The 25,540-nt window shown below is 57.6% G+C and overlaps 2 protein-coding genes across 9 annotated transcripts in view; one reads left to right on the forward strand and one right to left on the reverse strand.

The window, feature by feature from the left end:
* The window catches only part of LOC139440241 (steryl-sulfatase-like), a 113,574-nt gene extending 89,452 nt beyond the window's left edge, over positions 1-24,122 (reverse strand). The window contains exon 1 of one of the 6 annotated variants that reach the window (XM_071220344.1): positions 23,994-24,122. The gene's annotated coding sequence lies outside the window, so the exon portion shown is untranslated. Of the gene's footprint in view, positions 1-2,877; positions 2,991-10,884; positions 10,963-11,608; positions 11,782-12,057; positions 12,182-12,624; positions 12,820-23,993 lie in introns of those variants that run through there. The other 5 variants (XM_071220343.1, XM_071220338.1, XM_071220340.1 and 2 more) reach the window with 5 other exon arrangements.
* The window catches only part of PUDP (pseudouridine-5'-phosphatase), a 208,348-nt gene continuing 194,327 nt past the window's right edge, over positions 11,520-25,540 (forward strand). For all 3 annotated transcript variants that reach the window (XR_008425977.2, XR_011650802.1, XM_053917009.2), the window contains exon 1: positions 11,520-11,639. Coding sequence is in view for 1 of the 3 variants with exons in the window: in XM_053917009.2 (XP_053772984.1) it covers positions 11,570-11,639 (70 nt within the window). In the remaining 2 variants the exon portion in view is untranslated. The remainder of the gene's footprint in view (positions 11,640-25,540) is intronic.

A 25,540-nucleotide genomic window follows, 5' to 3' on the forward strand; every position in this document is an offset into this window, starting at 1 on the left:
GTGCACACCCTAAGCTTACCCGCGATTCCATGCCAATTAGATCCCAGCAAATACTCGCGCGGAACGTCTGTACTTGCCAGTGCATTCTGTTTTCTATATTCTTTCTGGCTTTGGACAAAGGATTGGCTATGTGTCATTTCAAAGGCTGCCATTGGCCAAAAGTTGTGCCGTCGAGCACGTGAGAAGTGAAATAGGTAAAGAGTATACAGGTACCACACACACACACACACACACACACACCCCATATGCAATGGCAAACCTGCCCCGTCAGCACAGCAGCGTGCTGTCCTACAGGCGAAGGGCCCGGCCCGCGAACGCCATGGACCTTCGCCTGCTGTGGGGTCAGTAAAGACGGTCCCGCCGGCCTCCGCTTACATTGTTTGGCTCAGAACCACTGCCACCGCCACGTAAGTCCCCCAGGTTCCTCTCTTTCTCTGTCCTTTCCCTTTAGGGTCTGGGCAGAGGGCTGCCCTGCAGGGACCTGTCACAACGGCTGGACACACCTGTGGCTGCTGCTGTGTGGGAGGGGTCGCTCTGGCTCTGGCCGGTAGGTTCTGAACAGCCTACAACGGGGACAGCAGTAGCTACAGGAGCACCAAGCTGGCTGTGCTATTGGGTATTGGGAAAACAGTTACAGTTGCAACTGAGAACGTGAACAGAGGGGAAGACAAATGAACAAGGAAGGAGAAACCCGCCTGTGCCCGTCCACCTCTGCACAAGACGTGTGGATCCTGGGCCATGCAGAGAAACACGGGGCCCTGCACCCCCGTCTCAGCCCCAGGCCCCTTATCAGAGCTGCAAGGCAAAGCCCGGCGCCCAGTGGCTGCCTGAACGACTGGCTGTTCCAGGGTTCACTTCCACCCGAGGCAGGAATGTTAGTGGGAAGAGGGCGTGGACACGGACCTGCAGAACTGGTCCTACGGACGGGCCCCCACGGCCCCACATCCTGCTCTCCCCCAGCCTTTGCAGGGGCGCCTGCTGGGGACGGGGCTCGTTTTTCACGCAAACACGAGGAGGCGTCATCTCTCCTCGTCTTCCGCGCACCGACAGCCTTGGCATAGCTGCCTGCTGATATCATCAGTTGTTATGTTAGCATCTCAGCGTACAGGACTATTGGGCAATCTGTCCGTTGGTGTATGTTCGTGTCCTGCGGACACTGATTCACGCACCCCAACTGTCAGCTGCGAGCGCATTTCCCAAGACCAAGACGGCCTGCCGTAAATGGCCACACCGTGGGCTCCTCTCTCAGTAAAACAGCGTCGCCGTTTCTAGGGACAGCGTCTTTGACGACCGTTCTGCTCACCTCCCCACCAATCCCACCCGGGAGGTTGGCACAGGGAACAAAATCAGTGGAGGCAGGAAGAATGGAGAAGAAAGCGAACAATGACTAGACCTCTTTGTGAATTAGCATCACTCGCTCCTGACAATGGGAAGGGGCTGTGGAACAGCAGCCACGGCCTCTCTGGGAAGACAGAATCACGCATCGGGTGACTTGCTCTGGTGGGCATGGCAGAGGCTACACGGTCCCCGACAGCCCTCCTCAGCAACCGACATAAATTCCTGGAAGAGAGCGGTTGAGTTCTGAAGCCCGTACTCATTGCTTGTTCTCCCAGCCCCTTTATAAAAATGGTCCCCGCAGCCAAACACCGTGTCAGACACAGGAGGAAGACACACTCACCTAAAACAAAACCCACACAGCCTGTTCAGAAACATTCCACGCCGTGGCGCCCGTACAGACAGTATCTACATTCACGTCTCTCGATTGGAGAGAAAATTTTGTTCCCTTCCTCAGCATGCCCATGCAAGGGGCTCATGACAAATTTTGAACATGGAAGGACAAAGAGAGGATGAAACAGCCGTGTGTGGTTGCTTCTCCTGCGCCCCCTACTGGGGACCTGGCCTGCAACCCAGGCATGTGCCCTGACTGGGAATCGAACCGGCGACCCTTTGATTCACGGGCCGGCACTCAGTCCACTGAGCCACACCAGCCAGGGCCTCAAATTTCCTCTTTAGAAAAGCAGCAGATAGTAAGGTTTGAAGAAAACCAATCTTTTGTGGCATGCATTTGATGCCAAATATATCTTATTTATATTCATTGTATCCAACTTAGAAGCAGTGGCTCTAACTGTGATACATAAGTTTAATGAACTCCATTTCTCTTTGGAGTAAACTGTAGCTCAAGCAAAATACTCCTTTTATTGTCTCCTTTCGTCTCCTGGGTCTGGTCTCCAAGTTCTCCAGTGATCTCAAGCCTGCATTTTCAAATTACCATTTCCAGCCCCAGACAAACAGAAAGAGTATTTGGCTGTTACTTTCCTGTCCCCAAAGACCTTGTTTCTGGGCAAATGAACAAATACAGGCACATGAAACGGATTGTTGCAGCTGGGTTTAAACATTTTTTTTTTTTTAACAGTAGACACTGCAGGTGAGAATGTACAAAGTTTTTCCTTGGCTGGGTAGCTCAGTTGTTCAGACATTCATCCAGATATGCCAAGGTTGGGGGTTTGATTCCCGGGCAGGGCACAGACAAGAATCAACCAATAAATGTGTCAATAAGGGGAACACAAATGCATGTCTCTCTTTCTGTCTCTGTCAAATCAATAAATACAAACTTAAAAACAGAATGTACAACCTTTCATTCCTCCCACAGAAGAGAACTTAACACTCTAGCTGCCACAGCCAAGACTTTGCTCTTACGTGCTTTGAAATTAACCCTTCCTGGGCACGCACGGTCCTCTGCTCAGAGAAACAAAGACAAGCCTGGCGCCTCCTTCGAAGCCGGATCCCCTCCCGTACCAATCTCCAGGATCCCCTGTCATTGCTTATCTCAACATCTCAGCAGCGGCAGAGAACAAAAAAGAAATGCATGCAACTCACCAGTTCTGAGGAGGCTTTCAGAGCGGGCCGCTCCCGGGGAACTGGGACGCGGCAGTGGCTCCCCGCGGGGACCTGGCCAGCTCTCAGACAAGCAGCACCCCAGCTGGACCTGCCTGCCGGGGTGTGAACAGCCATCTCAGAGCGCCGGCGGTTATATGGACCATTGCTGGCTGTCGGGTCACCGCTGGGTCACGGGCGAATCCATCATAAAAAAGTTATTCCAGGGCTCGGGTCTGCCCACCTGCTCGTCCCGCACACCCCACGTGTTTCAGCTATAAATCAGAGGGAAGCCGGACTTCCTGAACAGACTGATCACATCTCGGCCGACAGGTGGTGACGTTCTTAGCGCTTCACTGCAATCTTTATTTGCCTCTTGGAACCCCGATGCGGAAAGGCAGGGGGAGCAAGATCACTGGGGATACCTCTGTGTGCAGAGCAGGAACACAGCACAAGGGTTTGTGCAGAGTGGGGCTCCGGGGGGGGCTCTCGAACGTGGGGGGCCCTCCGCACTCGTGACTGCAAGAATGGCACTCCCCTCCCCCGCAGGTTAGACACGATGGTAGGAGCAGGGTCGTGTTTTGATTGCTCCGGGGCACAGGAGCTCGGGATGGGAGTCCGCCCACCTCCCCGGCACACGGAGCCCCAAGGAATTCATTCTGTGTCAACAGCCAGGGCCGGGCCGTGAGCAAGGCCGCCCGTCGGCCGGGTGGGTGGCAGGCAGGCCGGCCTCCCACTCTGGGCGCCGGGTGACGAAATGAGCAGGGAGTCCGCTCCCACACCCTGCGGATACCACAGCCCGGGAAGGCAGCTTCCGGGGCCTCCTTTGACGTCCTCCCGAACACCATTCCTGTGGCTCTGTTTAGGGGGAGGGGAAAAGAAAAACCCCCCAAAACCCAAAAAATCCGAACTCTGCATCTTGGTTTCCACGAACCCACTTCTATAAATAACACACGGCTTGTTGGTAATGGTTGTGCGTGCAGTGCCTCTGGCTCTTGGGAGGCACTCCACTAATTAACACGTCCCGTCGTTGCTGACATAGTTTACACGTTAGTGGGCGCCCGGGGTGACGGTGCAGTGGAGTCTGAAAAAATGACTGCGATGAAGGAGACGAGCAGAGTGGCACCGAAAGACGAGGTTTGCCGTCCCGGGGTCTCTGGACAGAGCGTGCATTGCAAGGCTGTTTTACAGCAGCCGGTGAGCAAGACCCCAGCGTACTCGGGGCGCCCTGTGCACAGCCCGCTCTAAAGCTTCAACGGGAACGCCTAGCGTGCCACCAAAGCTCTGTGCGTTTCATGCCGGGGGGCGTCACCCCAGCCAAGGTGTGCTTTTGGTGGTCCTGGAAGGAAGGGCATGCGGAGGGGGCGGCTTCCGGCTTTTTCACGCCCCCACCGTGCAGCAGGAGGCAGAAGCAGCGGCAAGTTCTGCTTCAGGCAGGCTGTCCCTCCGTCAGAGGCTGAGGTGGCCCTGAAGGGCACCTTCACATGTTCCTGAGAGCTGCCTCCCTCGATTCCACCCCATCGGCTCCTCCTGAGACCAGGGAAATGGCCCTGCTCCATCGAAGCATCTCCCGTCAGAACCCCCGCCTCCTCGTCCTCCTCAAGGTCTTGCTGAGCGAAAGGCCAATGGCAGCAAGCCGGTCCGCCCTGTCGTTGCCCGTCGGTCCCCAAGGTCATCGGTGGTGTGTCTGTGTGGCAGTGACTCTGGGGTGCAGCCCAGACCTGCAGACGCCCGTTGTCAGTGGTCCCAGGACGCCCCGGTCTTCTCAGAATCTGACCTCGGCCTCTCTGAGGCCTGTTGCTGAAGGCTCTTCACTGGGTGGGCTCAGGATGCCAAGGCCTCAGAAAGCTCTTGACCAGACGACCAACCTCCTACCCCAGCTCGGGGGGGCTGCACAGCACACAGCACCCAGCTGCCTGCACCCAAGGCTGCCCCAGGGCTTCACTCGCGGGGAAGCCGGCACCTTGCACTGCGTACCCCTGTATCATCAACAGTCCCCCGAGGATGCAGCTCAGTGAGGGACACAGGCCTCTGCAGCCGGGACGGGAACTCAGTCCCCAGACTGCCACTGGGCGGGCTGCGACACCTCGCAAAGCACCTCAGTGCCTGGGGCGCCGGCCTTGTCTGCTGCAGGTGCAGGCAAGGTTATCCATCCGAGGTGAGGGCCTGGGGCAGCCTGCCTGGCCCCTGCATAGATGTCCCTCTTTGGCAAATCTTAGAGGAGAGGAGACAACAGATGCCACCTAATGGAACTCCGTGGGCCGCCGCGCTCTGAGGTCATCAAAAGCAGGGGCTTTGTTTTCTGAGTCCGTGTAGGTGGTTCAGGAAGTTTTCCAGGGCACCACCTGGCTGATGTCACAGGATGATGGAGCTGACCATCACGGGCGTCACCGGGGGCCCTCGAGCTAAAAGTGGGTGTCCCTCCGCACTGCAGAGTCTCCAGAGGGGAAACCCCGATGGAGAGGCTGCTGCTGGAAAATTCTAGAGGCCCCCGGCACGAGGGCAGGAAGCAGCCCTTCTGGGATTAGCAAGCGGAGACTCATTCTCCCAGACTGAACGTGAAGTCTGATGCTTGCTCATCACGTCATCCGGGCCTTGAATCAACAAACAAGGGCCCGAGACTCCCCCAGCCCCGGCCCCAGCCCCAGCCCGGGGACGGGGGCCCACCGACAGAGGACGGCGGAGCATTCTGAGTGTGTATTTGGCATTGTTTCCAGGGCTAATCACGGCCTTCCCCCGGACACGCCGCCGTCTGGGATTGGACGTGAGACCTTTACTACGAACTCCCGAGCAAAGCCCCAGCACGTCACTCCCTTTCCGTGGCAACTGGCTCATTCCAGGAGGTGGCGGTCCTGGGAGTCGGTGGCCTGTAAGGTGCGTTTGGAGCGGTTTCAAGGGCCCTAGGAGGTGGCGTTGGAATACATGCTCCTTCCATGTTATTTTTCATACAGTAGTATCCCAGCTGCCCACCCTGGAGGGAAACGTACCCACAAGAGAACAGAACGCGTTCATTCCACCTGTCTCATCTACTTCGCTTAACCTATTGTTTGGCTCTCAAACCCCTGCAATTATGTACACACATACACACACATCACATGTATACATTGTATATAAATACTTACACTACATGAAGACCTTTCATCTTAAGCTTCTTAAAGTTACATGCATGTCAATTTACATATGACACGTGTATATACGTCAATTAAATGTTTATACAAAATGAGCTTTCCTTTTAAGTTGCTCACAGCTGCACACATGTTTACATAGATGATATGTGTACGTATTTCAATTAAATGTGTTTAAATTGTGTACAATGACCTCTCCTCTTAATGTTCTTTTATTGATTTGTTTTTAGACAGAGGAGAAGGGAAGGAGAGTGGGAGAGAAACATCCATGTGTGGTTGACTCTTGTGTGCCCCCTACTGGGGACCTGACCTGCAACCCAGGCACGTGCCCTGACTGGGAATCAAACCGGGGACCCTTTGGTTCACAGGTCAGTGCTCAATCCATGAGCCCCACCAGCCAGGGCTCCTCTTTAGTTTCTCCAAACCACGCACACAGGCTATTTCTCACGCACGCCACGTTCATGTGGGTATACGCTACATTTAGTAAGTGGTCCATGAACACATTTCCTCATGTTTCTTTAAACGACACACACGACTATTCTACACTCCCAGTGTATGTGCGTCTCTATGGATGTACATGTAGATACACACATCCCGTTCCTCTTCGTCTTCCCTACTGGCGGTCCCTCACATTCCCATTCTGTACAGTTTGCTGGGTGAATTTACGCTACAATCCCAACACGTCGGAGCCGCAGGGCCTTGCTTGCTGGTCCCCGGCCCTAGCGGCTCCATCTGGGAGTCCCAGGGGACCCCAGCCGTCCTGCATGTCCGCCACGTCGAAAACCTCGCTGGGAGGAACCCACCCAATGGGAAGGTAACAGATCTTACTTTCTCTTCACGATACACGGGTGGTGGCGTGTTTGGGAAATGCTGCGTTAGAAATAAAAACAAGTAAGCAATGGGGAACGGGGACCGCGGGATGGCAGTTTTAACTGTGTACCAGGGGCTTGTGGACACATTGCTTGTGGATGAAGGAGGGACAGGGATGGGCCATCCTTTCCTGCCTTAGGTTATCACACGGAGGAAGAGGAGGCGGCCACACAGCCGCTCCCACCGGCCGGTTGCCTAAGGCAGTGAGTCTGCTTGCTGCCCTCTGGCCTGGCAGCATTATTTACATCCACACTGCAGAAGAACATTTGATTTGTTCTCGTTGGTTTTTGTTTTTTTTTTTTTTCTTTTTGCTGATGGTCTCCAGAGCAGATCTCCCCCCTCCCTTTTCGGTACAATCAGGAATGTATTTGATTTTCACCTTCACTACCTACCAGGGTTTGGGTTGGGGCGGCTTTCCCGCAGGACAAGGCGTTGGAAAACACAGAGGAAAATGTGCAAACAGGCAGCTGTGCTTGCTGCTTCTCCGGGAGGAGGCAGCCGGCCCATGCCTGCGCCTCCTGCTCCCTGTCAGGTGTGTGGCCTGAGGCAATGAGCTGCTTCCTCTCAGCCTCCTGTCCTCGTTTATGTAACAGGAATAATTATAACAAGAATAATTGCGTCGCGCCGTGCCGGGCCCAGGGATAGGGAAATGGCGGTTGTTGACAAAGTAGTGTGCCCTCCTTGTCACGGGAGGGCCGGTGGCCACACTACTGTAGCTATCCTGAAACAAGACGCCAGTTCTAACCAAACAACCCATCGCTGTCCAAACTGGCCTCTCGGCACCTGGCTGGCACAAGCACTCTGAGAACTGCCGGGAGCCCCGTGCAGCCTGTGGGGGACTCCTCCTGGCACCCACGCCTTTCCGCTGGGCCAGGGATGTTGGCTACGCCAGGGGATTTAGCCAGACCCCAAACAGAAGAGGGTGAGAGAGAAGAAAGGAAGAGAGAGGGACGGAGAGGAAGACAGAAAGAGAAGGCAGGGAAAGGGAAGGAGGGCTGCCCGGGGCGAACGGCACAGCCGGGCCTGCCTCCAAACATAACCGGAGCTGCGGCTCCTCTCCCAAGGCAGCACGTAAAGCAAACACACAGGCGGAAGCGCCGAGAGAGCGAACGACGGGAAAGTTGAAAGAAGCTGAGGCTGTACACACAGCGGCGTATATGCGGCGGGCCCCCTCCGCCAAAGAAAAGCCCCTGGGACTTATTTGTAAAAAATTGTGCTTTTTATTCTCCCACGTTTAAACGTCAGTCACCTCCAAAGGCCTCGCCGATACAGCTATCAACACATTTTTTCCACTGCTGAAAACGGTTTTTGAAGTTGTCCGTTCTGATGCTTTTTAGTGCTTCTGTGGTTATTTTGTTTCACCTTTTCCACATTGGCAAAACGTTTCCCTTGGAGGACTTTTTTCATCCCGAGACACAAACAACAAAAAGGCTCGGGGCGGGATCAGGTGAACAGGGAGGGTGGGGCGCGGGGGTCCTACCGTTTCTGGTCAAACAGTGCTGCCCACTCAGCTCAGTGTGCACAGGTGTGCTCGTAAACCGCCCATCATGAAATGGGCAAACACCTTCAAAGGCTTCAAAAAAAAATTTATTGGAGACAAACTCAGCCTCTCACAACAATGCCAGCTGGCGCACGGATACAGACGGGCTCCTAGAACACTCGGCACGGGAAGCCTGTACTACAAGGGCCCTGCCCTCCAGAAGACAATTCCATTTTAGGGGGGGCCCTCCCTTGTTCTCTATTGGTATATATCTAAATCTACCCTTTTTTCTCTTCCAGTAAGTGTCGTGTTTGCGTTTATACGTTGGTGAGAAATTACCGTGTTTTTCTCAGCCCCAAGTGCGCTTTGCAGGCCACCATGCATCAGGTCACTGGATCTTCGCCGTGGCACCTAATGTTGTCAAGGAAAGTCAGCGGTGGCCCCTCGGGGAAAACAGCTTTGCAAAAGTAAATTGGGACAGCCCTCCCGGCTGGGTGGCTCGGACGCTGGGAGCGTCATCCCGTACCCAGAAAGGTTGCGGGTTTGATTCCAGGTGAAAAGCACATGCAGGCTGAGGGTCGGATTCCTGGTCGGGGGCGCGTGTGGGAGGCAACGGAACAGTGTTTCTCTCTTGCGCTCGCTTTTCCTCCCTCTGCCTCTAAAATGAATGAACACACATCCTTGGGTGAGGACTCTAAGAAGTAAATAAATAAATAAAAAGGATTTGTGGTTTGTGGAAGGAAATCTGTCCCGTCTCTTCATTGAAGCTGCCCACTGCTGTCAGAGTAACAAAAAAGCTAAAAAGCATCTCGTCAGCGGCTGAGAACCCACTAGAGAGAACACCATTTCATTGCTTTCCGGGCTGGCTTGTGGCAAAGAGGCCTTGGTGTTGCTTCAGTGAGGGGGTCCCGCAGCCTCTGAAGACTGTGGAGAGGGACTTAAACAGGGAGCCACGTCTTCACCCGTTGGTACACGGGTTCCGACCGCATCTCCTCCCCAGTGGCCCCGAGGTTTCGGCAGTTCGGCCCCAGAGAGAGAAAGCGGAAGTCCTCACCGGCACTTTGGTTCCTGTTTGTTAGCAAACGAAATGGATTCTCCTCCAACAGCCAGAGCTACAGGGGCTAGAACAGGGCGAAGGGGAACCTCATCAAGGATCTCTGCCCTGGCACGCCTGACCCCTCCTTCACCCGAAACTCTGTGTTTGTGTAGCTTTTCACCCCATCTCTAGGTGAGTTCACAACCCAGGCCACTCCTAAGCTCCTTCCTGGTACCACCTATGCATCCACTCTCGCAGCTGCTCGTTGCCCAGTTTCGAATTCTTCATCCCGGCCGGGTGCGTATCCCTTTTCAAAACACTCCTTTTCTCTCAGGAACCAACAGAAATGTAACGTTGTTACCGTGAGCAGAAAAACAGCTCTCTGGTTTGTAGATCTATGGGTGTCCAGACAATGGAAAGAAACCGGGCACCAAAGTTCCAAAGGCTCCATCCAGCAGGTGGGCACCGGGGCCCTGTGGGCACTCCACCCGCATCCGTGGAAAGCATCTGTCACGGGGCGGAGGGGGGGCGGGAATTGTGTCCCCCTAAGAGGCAGGCTGCATTCAAACTGCCCGGACTTTAGAATGTGATCTTACTTGAAGATACAATCTCCACCTAGGTAATCAGCCGGAAATTTGCTCCTCGGGGTGGGTGGTAACCCGTTATGCCTGCTGTCCGTCTCCAAAGGGTAAATTTGGGCACAGAAACGGACACGTAGGAAGAAGCCCATAAAGAGATCCGGGGGCGAGAAGGCCGTGTACAAGCCAAGGAAAGAGGCCTCACAGGAAATGAACGGGGCTGACAAGTTGTTCTGGGACTTCTGGCCTGCACAACTGGGAGGCGAGACATGCCTCTTGTTTGCCCACCCACTTCATGGTCCTTCGGGCCACAGCCTAGGGCATTCTGGGTCACAACCCCTAACCAGCTGATTAATTTCCTTCTATGGGGTTCCCACTTCTCACTGGAGAATCACGTTTGGATCAAATGGGGGACAGTCTCTTCACAAGAACAACTCCATACAAAGATATAAATTAATTGGATGTGCACGGTTGGTAGTACGGAGCTTGGCACGCCTCTTCTCATTTAACATCCCATTTTACACACGAGGAAACTGAGGCACAGAGGTTCCTCTGCCCTGTGTCGTTGAGGAGCTTGCTGAATCCAGTGTACACAGGCTGTGCGTCACCAGCAACACCCACTCACATTTTAAAGTCTCTGGAGCTTTCTCACCTCTGCTTCTTGCAAGCTCCTATCCTGATGCTTCAACGTGCACGTGCAACGAACAGGAGTAGAAACTCGGACAAAAATGTATCCCCGAGAGTGGGGCAAAAATGCTTTCCAGGTTGCATTCGCCAAGGTTGGAAAAGGAAGAAAACTCAGCGCAAGCAAAGGCTGATAGCTCAGAAGAAGGCAAAGGAGGAAAGGCATTGAAAAAAATTCTTATTATGTGTCTTTCCTATCAGATTCCGGCCTTGGGGGTTTGCCTGGGGCCAACATACCAGCCAGGATACTCCGGAGGCGCGCTGGAGCTGCCGCTGCCAAGGCTGCAGACCCGCACTGCCCTGCGCATGCGCCCGGACCCAGCCGAGCCCAGCGGGGGCTCCCGTGACCGAGTACCCTGCGGCTCGCTGCAAAGCCAGCCCGAGCATCTCTGCACCTCTCCCTCCAACACCACCCGCGTCCAGTCCCTGCAGGCTTTCCCTCCTTCCGCACAGCACGGCCTTTCTAAATTTCAGCCGCGCACGCTGCCCCGACCCTGGGAAGTCGGTGCCATGAATGAGCATCCCGGCCCGCGTGCGGGTGTAAAAGGATCGGGGTGCAGGGGGACAAACTTGTCGTGGCCACGGCTCACACGTGAAAAGCCAAGGTGCGCGTGCGCGGGGAGCGCGCGTGCGGGAGCGCCGAAGGGCGCGCGTCCGAAGAGGTCCAAGGGGCGCGTGCACGGCCCACTTCTGGATGCGCGGCCCGAGGGGGCCCAGGAGGCGCGTGCGCAGTGGCTTGGAAGTGGGGTAAACCAGGGGGCTTAGAGCGCGCACGCGCGGGACCGGCTCGGGGCACGAGCGCGAGAAGGCCGCGGGCGGTGCATGCGCAGAGCGTCTCGAGGCGCGGCCCGTTGGGGCGGGCGGACGGGCGCGCGCGCGCGCGCCTCCGCCCCACCCCCACCCGCCCGGGAACGGCGACACAATGGCGGCGCCCTTGCATGTACCGCGGCCTGTCACCCACCTACTCTTTGACATGGACGGCCTCCTTCTGGGTGGGTAGCCTGCGGCCGCATCCCGCGAGGGCTGTCCGGGGAAGGCGCGGGAAGGGAGCGCGGGCTCTCGAGGCCGGAGGCCGCGGCAGAGCCATACCCGGCACCCCGAGGCCGGCGGCGGGGCCACGTCAGGCCGGCCGCGCGCGGGGCCGAGGCGCCGACGCCGCCCGGGGCACTCACTTCCGGTGACCGCGCCGCGCGTGGGTTACGGCGCAGGAGGGCGCGGCGCTCGGGGGACCCCCGCGCGGGGGGCGGGGAAGAGTTTGCATCAGGCCGCGAGGGCTGCGGGGGCGCGCGCGCGCCGCCCGGCCTCAGTTTCCCCGTCTGCCCAGGGGCCTGGAGGGACCTCCAGGCTGCCTGCCCGCCTGCCCGCCCGCCCCCGGGGCTGCAGGCGCGGGCGCCAAAGAGGTGCACGCACCTTCCCTCGAACAGGGCGTCTTCCAGGGCCGCTGTGCTCAGCCCGCCGGTTTGGGGACATCTGGCAAGGTCTGGAAGGCATTTGGAGTGCCCTTGCTGGAGTGGGGGTTGGGGGGTGCTGTCATCCGGGGGGTGGAGGCCTGCGCGGATGCTGCTGCTGCTGCTGCTGCTGCAGCGCCTCCCGCTTCACAATGCCCAGAACCGCCCCACATAGCCACCCCCAAGTGTCAGAGTGACCGCGCAGCTGGGCATCACCAGGGAGCCCCCGCGCACAGCTGCCCGCTCGGAATGCGCATCTGCGCCCCAGAGTCTGGAAGCGTGAGATGCACGCTGAGTTACGTACGCATTTGAGAGACTTTTCGGTCCTGTCTGTAAACTAAACAGCCCCCTAGACGGTTGGCATGGGTCCTACGGTCACCAGCCAAGGAGCCTTCAAAGCAGATTCAAAGAAAACGCTCAGTGTATAAAGAGAACCCCCAGAGAGTGCTACCCCAAGCCTGACCCTGTAGCCTCCAGAAGGCTTGCTAGGACTTGAAGGAGGCATGCATATTTTATGTAGAGGACTGACCTGCTGGAGGTGTGCATAGGCGATTCCTTCCTCTCACAGAGTCCGGGAATGCCGGAGGAAATGCTCGCATTGACTAATTCAAACCCAAAGCACCTTGAGTCACAGGGGGAAAGTGACCCGCCCAAGGTCACACAGCTAACGAGCAGCAGAGCCAAGAAAGGAGTCCAGATGGTCTGCTGCAAAATAGAAGGGACGGTCTCATCTTTCGTGGCCAGCACGACCTTGTCCCCGCTGATTGCATGGCCCGGTGGTTCAGTAGTAAGGAGACTGATGTTCTTAAAGGCACACAAATACAACAGCCTCTTTATTCATGCACCCACAGAGAGAAATGATGAATTCCTAAAGGAAAAAAGAAAAATCCCTAGAGAGGTCAGGAGTCGGAGAGAACAGAGCAGGCAGCCCCGAATTCTGACGTGACTCGATTTCACAAAGCTTCTGAGATTTGCAAGGACAGTCGGTGGACACGAATTTCCCTGCTCAGGTGGTCCAGCGGTTACACTGTCACATGCCTTCGCCTCTAATGAAAGGTCCCGAGAACCTAAAGTCTCATGCATTTTAATGCACACCGAGATGTCTCATTAAAATTAAATTTGTTAAACCTCTGAATGAGCCTGATGCTTGCTCGGGACTTGAGATGCCATAGCTGTTCCCTGAAGCGATGCAGTGGGACTTCTGTGGCCCTGCCTGCAGGTAGTGACCAGCCAGGGCCTCCCCTTTGCTAGGGCAGACAAGTCGAGCGGTGTAGCTATTGCCTGGACACCAAGAATCGGTGGCATTTGGGAAGACAAGACCCCCCTCTTCCCCACTGGCCATCCCCTGCCCTTTTTCTCCTTTCCTGCCCTGGCTAGTCTTTATCCAAATCTTGAGAAATTTACCTTTATTTATTCTCTCTCTCTCTCCCAAATGTATAAAGCCCTACGCTTTGGAATGTGCTGGTTTAGCTCACTTCATCTGCCCAATTGTGCCTGCTCCAGTTCTTACGTGTGTCCCTGAAGCCATCTGTGGTTGGTGTGACCATGTACCACCAGTTCATAGTGCGTTCTTTTGCAGAAGGTCTGCTTTTGGGGATTTTGGATACATTTCCCCAGGAAGTTCTCGTTCATGTAGCCTCGATACTTCATACCTGGTTGTCTTTTCTTTTTTTAATTTTAAAAATTTGTTTAATTGATTTGAGATAAAAATAGAGAGGCATCAATGTGAGAGAGAGACATACATCGGCTGGTAGCCTCCCATACACGACCGACCAGGGAGGTCCCTGAAACCTAGGTGTGTCCCCGGACCGGGAATCAAACCCCTGACCTTTCCGTGTGCGGGACGACACTGCACCCGAGCCACACCAGTGAGGGCCCGATACCTGGTTTTCAAGGAAGTGAACTTGAACACAGGTCGCTTCATGGGAAATTGTTATGTTGTAGGAGAAATTCGTGTCATGGGAGGGGAATGAGGAAGTAAGCAGAGATTTTTACGGGAACACCAGAGCGCTTCTGTGTGTCTTTTGAAATGCAGGATGCTCTTGTTCCTGCAAACAGAACACATCTCGGGATTCAATTTTTGTTGACACAAGACAGCAGTTGGCTCTGACCCTCCTGATGCTTTTGGCTTTCCATGCCGTGTAGGGGAAGAGAAGAGAGGGCTGGGGTTACTTCTGAGCCAGGACCAGCTTCGGGAGGGAGAGGGGAGAGGGCCCGTGGTTCGCACTGTGTCAGCTCCTGCCTCGGGGAGGTGATCTGGGCCTGTGGTTCGCACTGTATCAGCTCCTGCCTCAGGGAGGCGATCCGGTTGGCCAAAACTAAAATCGGGAGCTCAGGGGCGGGCTCTTCCCTCTCAAAGACAAGGAGGCCCGTGCCCTGAGCAGCACTAACAGCAGTGACACCACACTAACTTCCCCAGTAGCAACTTTAAAAGGCAAAGGGCACGGATGGAAGTTGAATGGCGTGTTTTGCTGTCTGCCCTGGTACCCAGAGTGCTGCCCGTCAACATCTATTGAGCACAGAAGGCCCCCGAGGTGCTTCCCGTTGGTGCTGGATTGCAGTCTTGGCAACCGGAGCGTTTCACAGTGCTAGCACGTTGCGGGGGAAAGTACCCACATTCCCAGTGCTCTGCAGCCACACTGGGCAGGGGCGGGGGTATCGGGCAGGCAGGGCAGGCCAGGGCTTTGGAGAACAGCCTGTGGCATCTGCTTCTGGGAACAGTGCCGGGCAGAGGTGCATAGTAAGACTATTCAGAAGCAGGCACTTTGGTATTGGTGAAACGTGGTCCTAACGTAACGTGTTTCCCAGGAGCCTGGTACAGTCATTACATAGGGTCTTTAAACACTCAGCCAAGAACAATCAGCTTATTTTCAAATTCCCAGAAACTCAGCAGGAAACAAGACAGCTCCGTGGGGGGCGGGACTGGCAGTCTGGATTCCAGTTCGCCGCGTCTCCGTAAATGCACGCGGATTGCAGGATTTCGTGTCACGCAGGGCTTCACCTTCAGGGAGCTCGGGACGCGACCTGCTCTGCCCCTGTCTGCTCGCCCAGCCTTTCCTACCTGCCACATAAGCAGCACGGAGGCCGGTTTGCAAGTGCCTGTGGCTGTGCCTGGGGCCCGGGGTACCCCGTGCGCCCCTAAGGGGGGGGGGAACAGGAACTCTGCCGTGCGGGGCCAGCTCTTCTCAGTCACGCCCCGTCTGTGGTGGGAATCCCAGCGCACTCCGTCCTGGTGCCCACCTCAGCGCAGCGGGTTTCTGTAGGCACGGGAACACCCACAGAGCAGATGACAGAAATAGAATATTATGTAATAACAGCTCCTGCCCTACATTAACTTCCAGAAGAATCCGCAGACAGGGCGCAGCAAAGGGACGTTGACAGTTGTGACTGTGGATGCTTGAGTTGTTATTTGTTAGTCATTGTGTGGTTTTCCATACGAACAACTGTGAACTTGCTTTTCCCTTACCGTGCACACTGGCGTTGGACCCCGCGTAACACCTATGAGGGTTGAGAGGGCAGCCGATGAGCTTTCCGGGGACAGTGGGCTCTTACCACCTCATAGGATTGCATCCGTAGGTCCCCAGAGTGCCTCGGCACCTTTGCAGCAGGGAGAGCCGAAGAAAGGGTCCCTGGGGCCGTCTCCCCATGCAGGAGGGAAGAACCCTCCCATGCTCCTCCTTAGGGAGACCCTACCGCCTTTGCTCTGTGCGTGGGGGTCCTGTTCTGCATGGCGGGCAGGGGCAGCTGCGCTGGGCCACATTCACCGTCTGCGCGCCCAGGGAACCGACAGCACACACTTGTGTGTGTTTCCCCTTCCTGGGGAAACTTGCTTCCTCCCCCCACCGCAGAGGACTGGGCTGGAGTTTGCTGGCTAGCTGTGAGGAACCTAGCAGAGAACACAGGTGTGGAACACCTGTGCTCATGTCGAGGGTCCAGCAATAGTGGGAGTGAGATGCTGGCAGGGGTGGGGAAAGGTAAGAATAGGCCGTGCGGTGTGTCCGAAAATTCATGGTCCCGAGAGAGCAATCCAGTGACCGGCCAGCGTGGGTCACTGCAGCTCCCTCGGGCTCTGCTCTCGGTCGACCTGAGGCGTGTGAGCCTGACGCCCACGCCTGTGGTCAGTTCGTTAGTCAGCGGTCTGTGGTCCGCAGCTGCTCCTGGGCTAGAGCACGCGGGACGGGAGTGAGACCTGAATGGCACAAGGGCGCAGCGCCACGGAGGAGTCTTGTCCAGCTGGCGTCGGGACGCAGCCTGCCGCAGAGCGCTGCCCGGGCAGGCTCGCGGGGCCTCTGCTCCCCGTCCGTGTCCCTGCCTCCTTCACCCTCCCGTCTGGCTGTACGTCCCTGTCTCCTTCACCCTCCCGTCTGCCTGAACCGGGAGGCGCAGCCTCGCAAACAGGATGTCGTCATGGGGGCGGCCCTCACGTTCCCCGCGGGACCCGGCTTCTTTTCCTCGCTGTGCACTTGGAAAGCTGTGCTGGGGGATCCATCCGCCCCTTCTGTCTGTCTGCTCAGCGGCCGTTTACTTCGATTATGGTTTGGCGTCTGTTTTCACTGCTGTAACTTCGCTCTCAGCTTCGCTCCGCCGTTTGTCGGGTGGAGGCGCATTTAATGCCAGCAGAAAGAGCCGGAGAGATACCCTCCCCCGCCCCCGGCGATGTCCCCCGACACTACTCGTTACTTAGATGCCCAGGTGCCCGGTCACTTCATAGGACGAGACATTTCAACAGTGATCGCTGCACAGCCCGTGGCTGCAAGGTCCCACGGTGCCACCCCAGCACGCGTTTCGGCTGAAAATAAACTTTCTGCTGTCAGGTGTACGAGAATCCTCCTGAGGAGTCGTCAGGGCAGCTGCTGCTCTGTTAACGCCGTCACTGATCTCTGGTGCCACGGGAGCGGTGGCAACCTCGGCTGTGCCGGGCAGGCATCTGGGGTTTAAAATTGCCTGCGGGGCGCCTGACAAGAATGTTCCCCAAAACATCCCGGTTGTGGCGCACCAGCATTCCCGCCTCACACACAGCCTCCCGCCTCGCCTCTGGCACAGCCATCAGAAGGACAGCCACGCTCACGCCTGGCCCCAGGTCCTCGCCGCTCTCCAGCACGTGATTTTGCAAAGGAGCTCTAGTCCTCCGCGTGCACCCGGGAGCCCTGCTTGACTGCGTTCGTGTTTCTGATTAGATGCAGGGACATAATGCCCCAGGCAGGGAGCGAGCGGACGGCGCTCCTGCACGGTCGCCCAAAGGACTTCACGCCGCGATCCAGTTGCATTGATCCTGGGGAGTAACCGGCGCGGTGTGCCCGTCTTCATATTTGCCGCGTGCCATTCCTAGTGACGGGCTGGGACGCGTCTCGGGCCCTGACTGGGAGGCCACGCGTCTAGAGCACCTCTTCTTCGTGCCGTAGTTGGGGTGGCGTGCAGGACCCTGCAGGCCTCGCTCGTGCCTTCCCGTCAGGATGACAAGGGTCCTCCTGGGTCCTGGTGCCTCCCGCCTCGAGGGACGGGGCGCTTGCTCCTTGTCTTGGGCAGTCCGCTGTCGTTGCTCCCTTTGCCCTCTCCCCCTAACGCTTGTCTGCCTCAACACGAAGTGTGCTGACCCTGTCACTTGAACAAAAGCAGGAAGGCTGCTTCAACCCTGCGCGTGGGTGGCGACTCTGCGGGCGAAGGCAGCTCTGCTCACAGGCTCACCCTCAGCGGCAGGGCCCCCTAGGATGTCCCTCGCTTCCATTCTCGGGAGCCCTGGGCCCTAAACCGGTCCCTGAACACTTTCCAAGGGAAAGAGCATCTGTGTGGATATAATAACCGTCAGCACCGCCTGCGGTGTGTCTGGTGCCCCCTCCCGGGTGCTGGTTCCGGGGGCTGCAGCCGGGGCTGCTGGGGGCTGTCGTCCAGCTACAGTGGGGTGTGCGTTGGAGCACGAAGACATGCTTTCTCCTGCCGCATTATCATTTATCTGCGGGGGTGACCCAGTTTCCTCGGGGTCCTGGAGGCGGGCTGGAGGCCCCGGGTGCACCTCCCAGGAGAGGGGTGTCTGCAGCTCCCGGCCCAGCTGTAGGAGTCACTCAGGTGCAGGAGGACGACGCTGTGGTGGGGGAAGCTTAGACACGCCGGGAGACCTCCACGGGGGCCGTGGCACAGGTTGCCGGTCCTGGGGACGGTTCCAGGGTGAGTGCCGCAGACCACTGCCAGGCGCGCTGCGGCCTTCGGTGCAGAATCCCCAGGGAGCGAGCCCCCACTGGGGGCTCGGTACCTGTGGGCCAGTATGCCCGGGCAGGGCGGGAGCAGCGAGCGGACCCCTTGTGTTCTGGCGGCCCCTCGCCCACGCTGCTTTTCCCTGCCCTGCGGCCGGGAGGAGAGAGAAGCCACAAGAGGACAGGGGAGGGGGTGGTGTGTGCCCTGTGATCTTCGAGACTCGTTAACCCCTGGTAATGAAACGGTGGGCTCCGCCTAATTGCATCCTGGCACCTCCTGAGCGGGGACTTGCCCTCTGTAATTATCTTCAAAGCAGTGGTGGCCGGAACGGCCGAAGGCCAAGGACGGGCCGTGTGTCCGCGTGAGAGCCAGTGTTCAATGCCTCATTTCCCCTGCAGGAGCACCGGGCCGGCTGCACTTAATCGTGGTCACACTGAATAAACAATTGCCATTTACAGAAAAGTCGTGGTGGGGACTGGAGCCGGGAACATCTAATCTGATAGAGACTCCTTGATTATTCCTGCCACGGGCGCCGTGGGCCCTGCTCCTCCGTCTGTGTGGCGCTCAGGTGGCCATGGACTGGCACCCACTGGAGCGCGCAAACGAAGGGCCGCAAACCGTTCAGGCATGTGGTGCCTCCACGGTGGGAACAGGCTTCCCCAGACGGAAGTATCGTACACGCACCAGACCTGCGATCAGGAAACCCTTCGCGCACCTACGAAGCGGCCTGATTTCCAAAGGGCCCTGCCCTCCTCCTCCACGGCATCCTGGGTAGCAGCTTGGCGTGCCAGGAACGTAATTCTGTCCCCAGGCCGTGACGCTGCTCTGCCTGAGCTGCCCTTGGGTGCCAGCCCTGCCTCACCCGGCTATTCTGTCGCAGCCGACCCGCAGGCCTGGTGGTCACATCTCTGCAACATCCCTGTCCCATAACTTCTCAGGTGGCTGCTGTGCCCCTTCCTTTCAAACCCTTATCAGCTGCTAATGTTGGAGGGTCAGGGTGTCCCTGTTCCCGATCACCCAATGTTTTTCTCATTCAGTTCAGGAATCTCGCAGACTTTCACTGCCGCTGTTAAGAGGCCGTGGCGGTGTTTGAGTGCCTGTAAATATTTATCACCCTAAAAACCCTTGTGCCCGGTGAGCCGTGTTTGGAAAGCTGCACCGTTTGGGCCTCTGTCCACCGCCTCCCTTGACTGAGCGAAGCAACGCGACTTTTTGAGTACGCGGAGACCAGTTCTAGTCTAATCAGTGCCGTTCCTGACAAGGGTGCGTGTAAAGTGCGCCTGACGGTCCCAGCAGAGTCCCCGTAACGTCACCTTAAAGTGCCGGTGCGAACTAGCAAAGTGTGCGTGGAAAAGCTGGTCTGTACAGGCAGCATTGCTACCCCAGTAGGCCAAACTCAATCCACGAGTACACGCAATGGTACGTACCGCACTCCCAGTCACTGCCCGTCCCCCCACGGACATCTCTCTCAGTGTTGTGGGGCTTGAGAGGGGGCCTGTCCACTAAGGAGCGCCTTCCCCTCCCCCCCAGCTGATTCGCTTTTGCATTTCTTAAGCTGTGTGAATGTCTGTCCACCCCAATGCGGGTAGTCTTTCAGTTTGCAAGAGTTCTGCATTTTCCATCCTATTTCTCAGGTGCACCCAAGTCCTAGGGAGATGGCTCTTAAACAGGTGATGAAGGTAAAAATGAGGTACCCAGGGTGGCCCTGATCCCACAGGACTGGGGTCCTTGTAAGAAGAGGAGATGGGGACACAGACACCCCCAGAGGGACGCCCGTGTGAGGACACAGTGGGGAGACGGCCGTCCACACGCCCAGGAGAGAGGCCTCAGGGGGAGCCAGCCCTGCCCGCCCCAGAATCGCTCATGTTACTCCTGCTTTTGCAGTTGAGATTCTGCCGTTCTTGTACCGCGACCCTCTCAGAGACACCCCCTAATACTGTAGCGGAAGGGCTGCTCATGACTGGACGTCCTGGGAGGGGTCGCTGGAGCTGTTCCTCTCTCTGGAGCTCAGAGCACCTCCTGCATTGCACAGTGACGTGCTCCAAGCTCCATTGAAGGCTTCCCTTCCTGCGACACCATCTGGCAGACCTGGGGCCCCGGCCAGCTGACCTGGGAGGGCTTCGTGGTCTGCACGGAGGCAAAGGCATGTCCACCTACAGCGCTCCGAATCTCTCTCTCTTACGTTGGAAAAGAATTGACACCGTGACATGCACCCAACAGAAGTGTCGCGGAGGGCCAGTCTGAAACGGCAACGGGGAGACGCCGTGGTGAAGGAGACCTGCACCCCTGGCGTCGATCTGGGGCCGGGAAAGGGCTGAGGCCACCATGCCTTCCATCGACTGGTGGCCACCCTGGGCTCAGTCCCAGACATTGTCTGTGTGTCTGTGTGTCTGTGTGTGACCTTCAGCTGTTTCCCCACATGTGACTGAAGCGGCGAGAAAGCCTTACTCTTGTGTTTTGTGTTTTCAATCCGTTGGAACGTCACTGTACAATTAGAAAAAGGGATGGTTGAGGACGTTTCTTACTGTGTTCGTTTTCTGCTGCTGGGGTCGCACGCTGGCGGATACTGAGGGGCTTAGGGCAATGCAAACGTGTCCCGAGGCCTTCCTGGACATCAGGAACCCCACATCTGTCTCAGGGCTAGTCCAGTGAAGGGCTGGTGCCTTCCCTGTGGAGGCGCTAGGGGAGAATCCATTTCCTGGTCTTTCCCGCCTTCCGGCCTGCGTTCCTTGCTCACGGGCGCCTCCCTTGTGTTCAGAGGCAGCAACCCCGCATCTCTCAGACCCTTGCTGTTTAGCTCTGCCATTCGTAGCCACCGGCTGCCCTGTGCACACAGCTTTGTGGTCACGACACAGGTTTTGGTAGCATTTTCATTCATGCCAAAGCGTCTTGTAATTTCCCCTTGAAATCATTCTTTGTGCACTCCCTAGTTAGGTGTGTGCTCATTCCTTTTCACGATTACGAATTTCCCTAACTTTTTCCCGATACAGACTTCTGATTGCGTAACTGCTGAGCGGGGACGTGCTTTGTATGACTTCAGTCCCTTGTACACTCGACAGCGCTGGTGCCGTGGGCCCGTGTCGTCTTTGCCCAAAGCAGCGTTCCCGTGCTGCACAGGAGGAGATGTGCGTCTCTGCAGGGCCGGGCGCAGCGTGCGTGCACGCCTGCGACGGAGGCTCCGTGCTTTGGGGTGTGGGAGCCGTTCGGGGCTCAGACCGCAGCTTGTACTTCCTTGTTCCTGCTCTGTCTCGTCGTTCTGCCCGTGCTGCATGGGTGGTGTGGAAGCTGCTGCAGCCGCTCCGGCTGACTCACCTCAGTCTCCCTGCAGTTCCACCAGCGTCTGTGTCGTGGCGCCCAGCCCTGTTAGGTGCCCGGAGCTGGTGCTCTGCACGGGACGCCCTCTGCAGCAGTGGGACGTGTTTCTGCGGTGCTTCTGGCAACGTGTGTATCTAAGTGTTCCGTGACACAGCCCGGCTGGGCCTCTTTGGGGTGCTGTTCGCATGCTGACCTTTTCTGTCCTTTCGCTTTCAACTTCCCTGTTGGTAACATGGTCTTTCTTTACTTTTAGAGATGGGGGAAGGAGGGAAAGAGAGGGAGAGGAACGTGGATCAGCTGCCTCTTGTGTGCCCCCAGCTGGGGACCTGGCCCGCAGCCCAGGCATGGGCCCTGACCGGGACTCAAACCAGTGACCTTTCGGTTTGCAGGCGGGCGCTCAGTCCCCTGAGCCACGGCAGCCGGGGCTGCTTTCACCGTCTTTGCCCCTTCAGTACAAGGCGTGTGTTGTGGCCACCTCGTGGTTGCATTGTATGACTTTCCCCCAGTCCATCTTGCTAGTTTTTACCTTTCCACTGGGGTGTTGAAGCGTTTACTGTTGAGCCTCGGACGACGTGGGGTTAGGGCACCGACGCCCTGCCCGTGCCGTGGGAAGAAGCCGGACTGGTCGATCACACAAGCAGTCGGTGAACATGTATGTCGTGTGTTACAAGTGTGACGTCCGGCAGTGTTGCCATCGTACTGCTCGCTGAAGCGCGCCCACGTGGGCCGTGCAGCCCTGCCGTCGACACGCATGCTGCTGTCGCGGGGGGCTCTGTCTGTGCTGCCGCTGTCAGTCAGCTGGGCTTCCTGTGCCCTCCCGACCCTTGTGCTCCACACGCCTGCTTGTCGTGTTCCTTCATTCCTGCAGGACCGCCCTCTGACGTGCTAACTGGGTGTTGCCACCCGCGCCTCGTGTCATTCTCTGCTTGTGTCTCTTACTGCGCGTATCTTCAGTTGTTTTCTCAGCGGCAGTTCTCAGGGGTGCGGCCAACACGGCACTCGAGTCGGCATCGATACCAGCCAGGTCCGTGTAACTGGGACGTGACGCTTCCATCCTGTGTCCCTGCTCCCCCCCCCCCCCCAGTCCCGTCTTCGTGCACTGCGCACACCTCGGAGGCAGCGACGCTTAATCGCTGCTGCATGAACCTGACCTTCAAATGAGCGGGAACCAAGATTCAGCCACCGAAACCTCGCTCAGCCTGTTCCCTGTTTCCAGCGGACAAAACCAGCCCCGCTCGGGCACCGTGAAGGCCCTGAGAACAGTAAGGGCCCCACAGTGCTCTTTCTCACGGCATTGGAAAGTCACGGGCGCAGTGGGGAAGCACTGCCACAGCCATGCGCAGCTGCTCGTGGGCGAGCGAGCCAGAGACCTTCCTGTGGAGCGGCTACTGCATTTTTAGTGTGTGCCACCTTTCCAGAAGTAAACACCCATGATTTGGGGCTTCAGTGCCCCGTTCAAGGGAGAGCCTGCTTTGGTTGGCTGCGGCCTACTCAGATACTGAAAATGACACGGGTGGAGAAGGGAGATGCCTGCCAGACCATAAGCATAAGGAAACGACAGCAGTCGGGTCAGGTGTTTGTGACCGGGAGATGTGTCTTTGGAGAAGGTCCCCTCTGGGTCCCCTCACCCTCTGTCCCTGTCCCTGGGGCACGTGGGCCGCACGCTGCGTAGGAATGACCACATCTGTGAGCGTGCTCCCTGCCCACGCCTTCTGCGTAGACTTGGGTTTGCGAGGGGAGGGAGGAGCTGTGTCTCCCGGCTGGCCCTGGCACCCCCGGCCACCCAGGTCCAGAGTTGGCTCTACACAGAAGCTGTGGCAGAGCGCCCTGTAGATGAGCTCAGGTTCCAGACTGGGGCGGGGGAGCGGGAATGTGATCCCATACAGGATGTGAGCCCTCTGAGACCCAACTCGACCCATGCGCACGGGAAGCTGAGACGGGAAGGGCGGCAGGAAAGGGAGAGGCTGTGGGCGGCAGAGACTGGAGCAGAGGACTTGGAAAGCTCCTGGGCACGAGAACGCTGGCCAAGCCGGCCTTTAAAGGGACGACGACTCTGCACCCACCAGTGCGCTCCGGGAAGCGCCCCTCCCTCCCGGCTCTGTGCATCAGCGTCTTGCCCAAGTGCACGCAGAAGCGTCCTGTCAGCCCCCTTTCAGCCCCACACCAGCAGGGCTTAGGACTCACTGTCTGTTGGACAGCTTAACCTGAGCACCCTGCAGCTCCTTCAAGGTCACACATACAGGTGACACCTCTTCACCCTCCCACCGCCGTCCTGTGGCCGCAGGAGGCCTGCCACCCAGCCTGCCGTGCAGTGGGACGGGCCCATTGGGCAGTCCCCAGCACAGACCCTCCCCGGCCCACCACCTCCCCCCGCCGGCTGCCCCAGCCACCTACCTGTGGGTCCTTTCTGTCTGAGGATCGCACTGTCTGTGTGGATGGGCCGCCGCCGGCACCCCTGGGAGCCTGGAGACTGCTCTGCTCCTAAATCATGCCTTCCAGCCCACCTGCCCCGTAATTACATGTGAGAGGGGCGTGGAGCCTGCCGGCCCCAGGGACCAGTAGGCGTGGAGCGATGAGCCTGGACACAGTGTGGTGGAAGCAGCGCTGTCCCCGGGGCTGCGTGTCAGAGTGTGAAGCATCCCTCTGGACAGGGCGTGCGGTCCTCGGCGTGTTGGCAGGCGGAGTCTGTGGGCGGCATGGCGTGTTTGCGGACCTCGGGACGCAGCCGGGTGGAGGCGGTGATCCCCCCCTCCCGCCCCCCACCGCAGCACAGTGGGGACTGCGGGCGTGGCTGCCACCTTGCGTGGAGGTGGGTGTGGCCTTCAGCTGCCCTGTCCCTGTGCGCACAGTGTCACCGCCGTGACACACGTAGCTGCTGGTGTGACATGCTGTCATCGTCACTCGTGCCACCACGTCGTCTAATTTCCTTCTGCACTTACTCCTTCGACCATCGGATAGTCCGGTGTATATCCTGTGATTTCTGCATGTTTGCACATTTTCCCAGTGTTCTCCCTTGCTGATTTCTCATTTCCGTTCATTGTTGAGTGCGGGAGGACTCTGTGTGATCTGAGCCCCTTGGAAAATTCCCTGGGAGGCCACGTCCACGCTCCGGGGAACGCCTGCCTCCACCACTGGAGTCCGCTTCTGTCCCTGCCCCCCCAGGCCTGCCCTCTTTCCTCCGCCACCCCCGAGTGCCCCGCCCCGCCACTCAGCATCTGAACCTGGGCAGGTGGCCCGCACGTCCTAGACCTGTCGGTGGGGTCACGTAGCGCGCCCCCTCGGTCACCCTTCATTCAGCGAGCACACGTTTCTTTTCAACTCGCCGTGTCATTGCACACACCGATAGTGTCATGTCTTCTTATTGCTGGTGGCTGTGCCCTAGATGAATACTTAACGTCTGAAGAAACTGCTAAACTGTTTGGCAAAGTGTTTTTGTTGTTGTTGTTGCATTGTGTGTTAGTGTCTTACGGCTGCCGTAACAAACTATCACAAACCTCATGTGTAAAACAACACACATTTATTAACATACAGTTCTGGAGGCCAGAGGTCCAGCATCAGGCGTGATGGGCTCAACTGAGGTGTTGAAAGACCTGCCTTTGTCCTGGACGCTCTGGAGCAGAATTGGTTTACTTGCTTTTCTCAGCTTGTGGGAGCGCTGGCGTTCCCGGGGCCACAGTGTTCCTGGGGCCCCGCCTCACTCAGCCTCAGCTCCTGACCTTCATGCCCCCCGACTCAGGCCCTCCTGTCTCCCCCGCTCTCAGACTGACCCTGGTGACTGCCTGGGACCCACCCAGGTGCTCAGGACAGCGTCCCCACCTCCTTCCTGCATGCCCACCTGCAAAGTCCCCTTTGTCCCGTAAGGTGCCGAACTCACAGGTGTTGGGGCCTGCGGCGTGAGCATCTCTGGGGGGCTGCCACTGGGTCATTCTCGTCATCGAGCT

This window comes from Desmodus rotundus, chromosome X, assembly GCF_022682495.2.
Source record: "Desmodus rotundus isolate HL8 chromosome X, HLdesRot8A.1, whole genome shotgun sequence".
NCBI classification, from domain to species: Eukaryota; Metazoa; Chordata; class Mammalia; order Chiroptera; family Phyllostomidae; genus Desmodus; species Desmodus rotundus.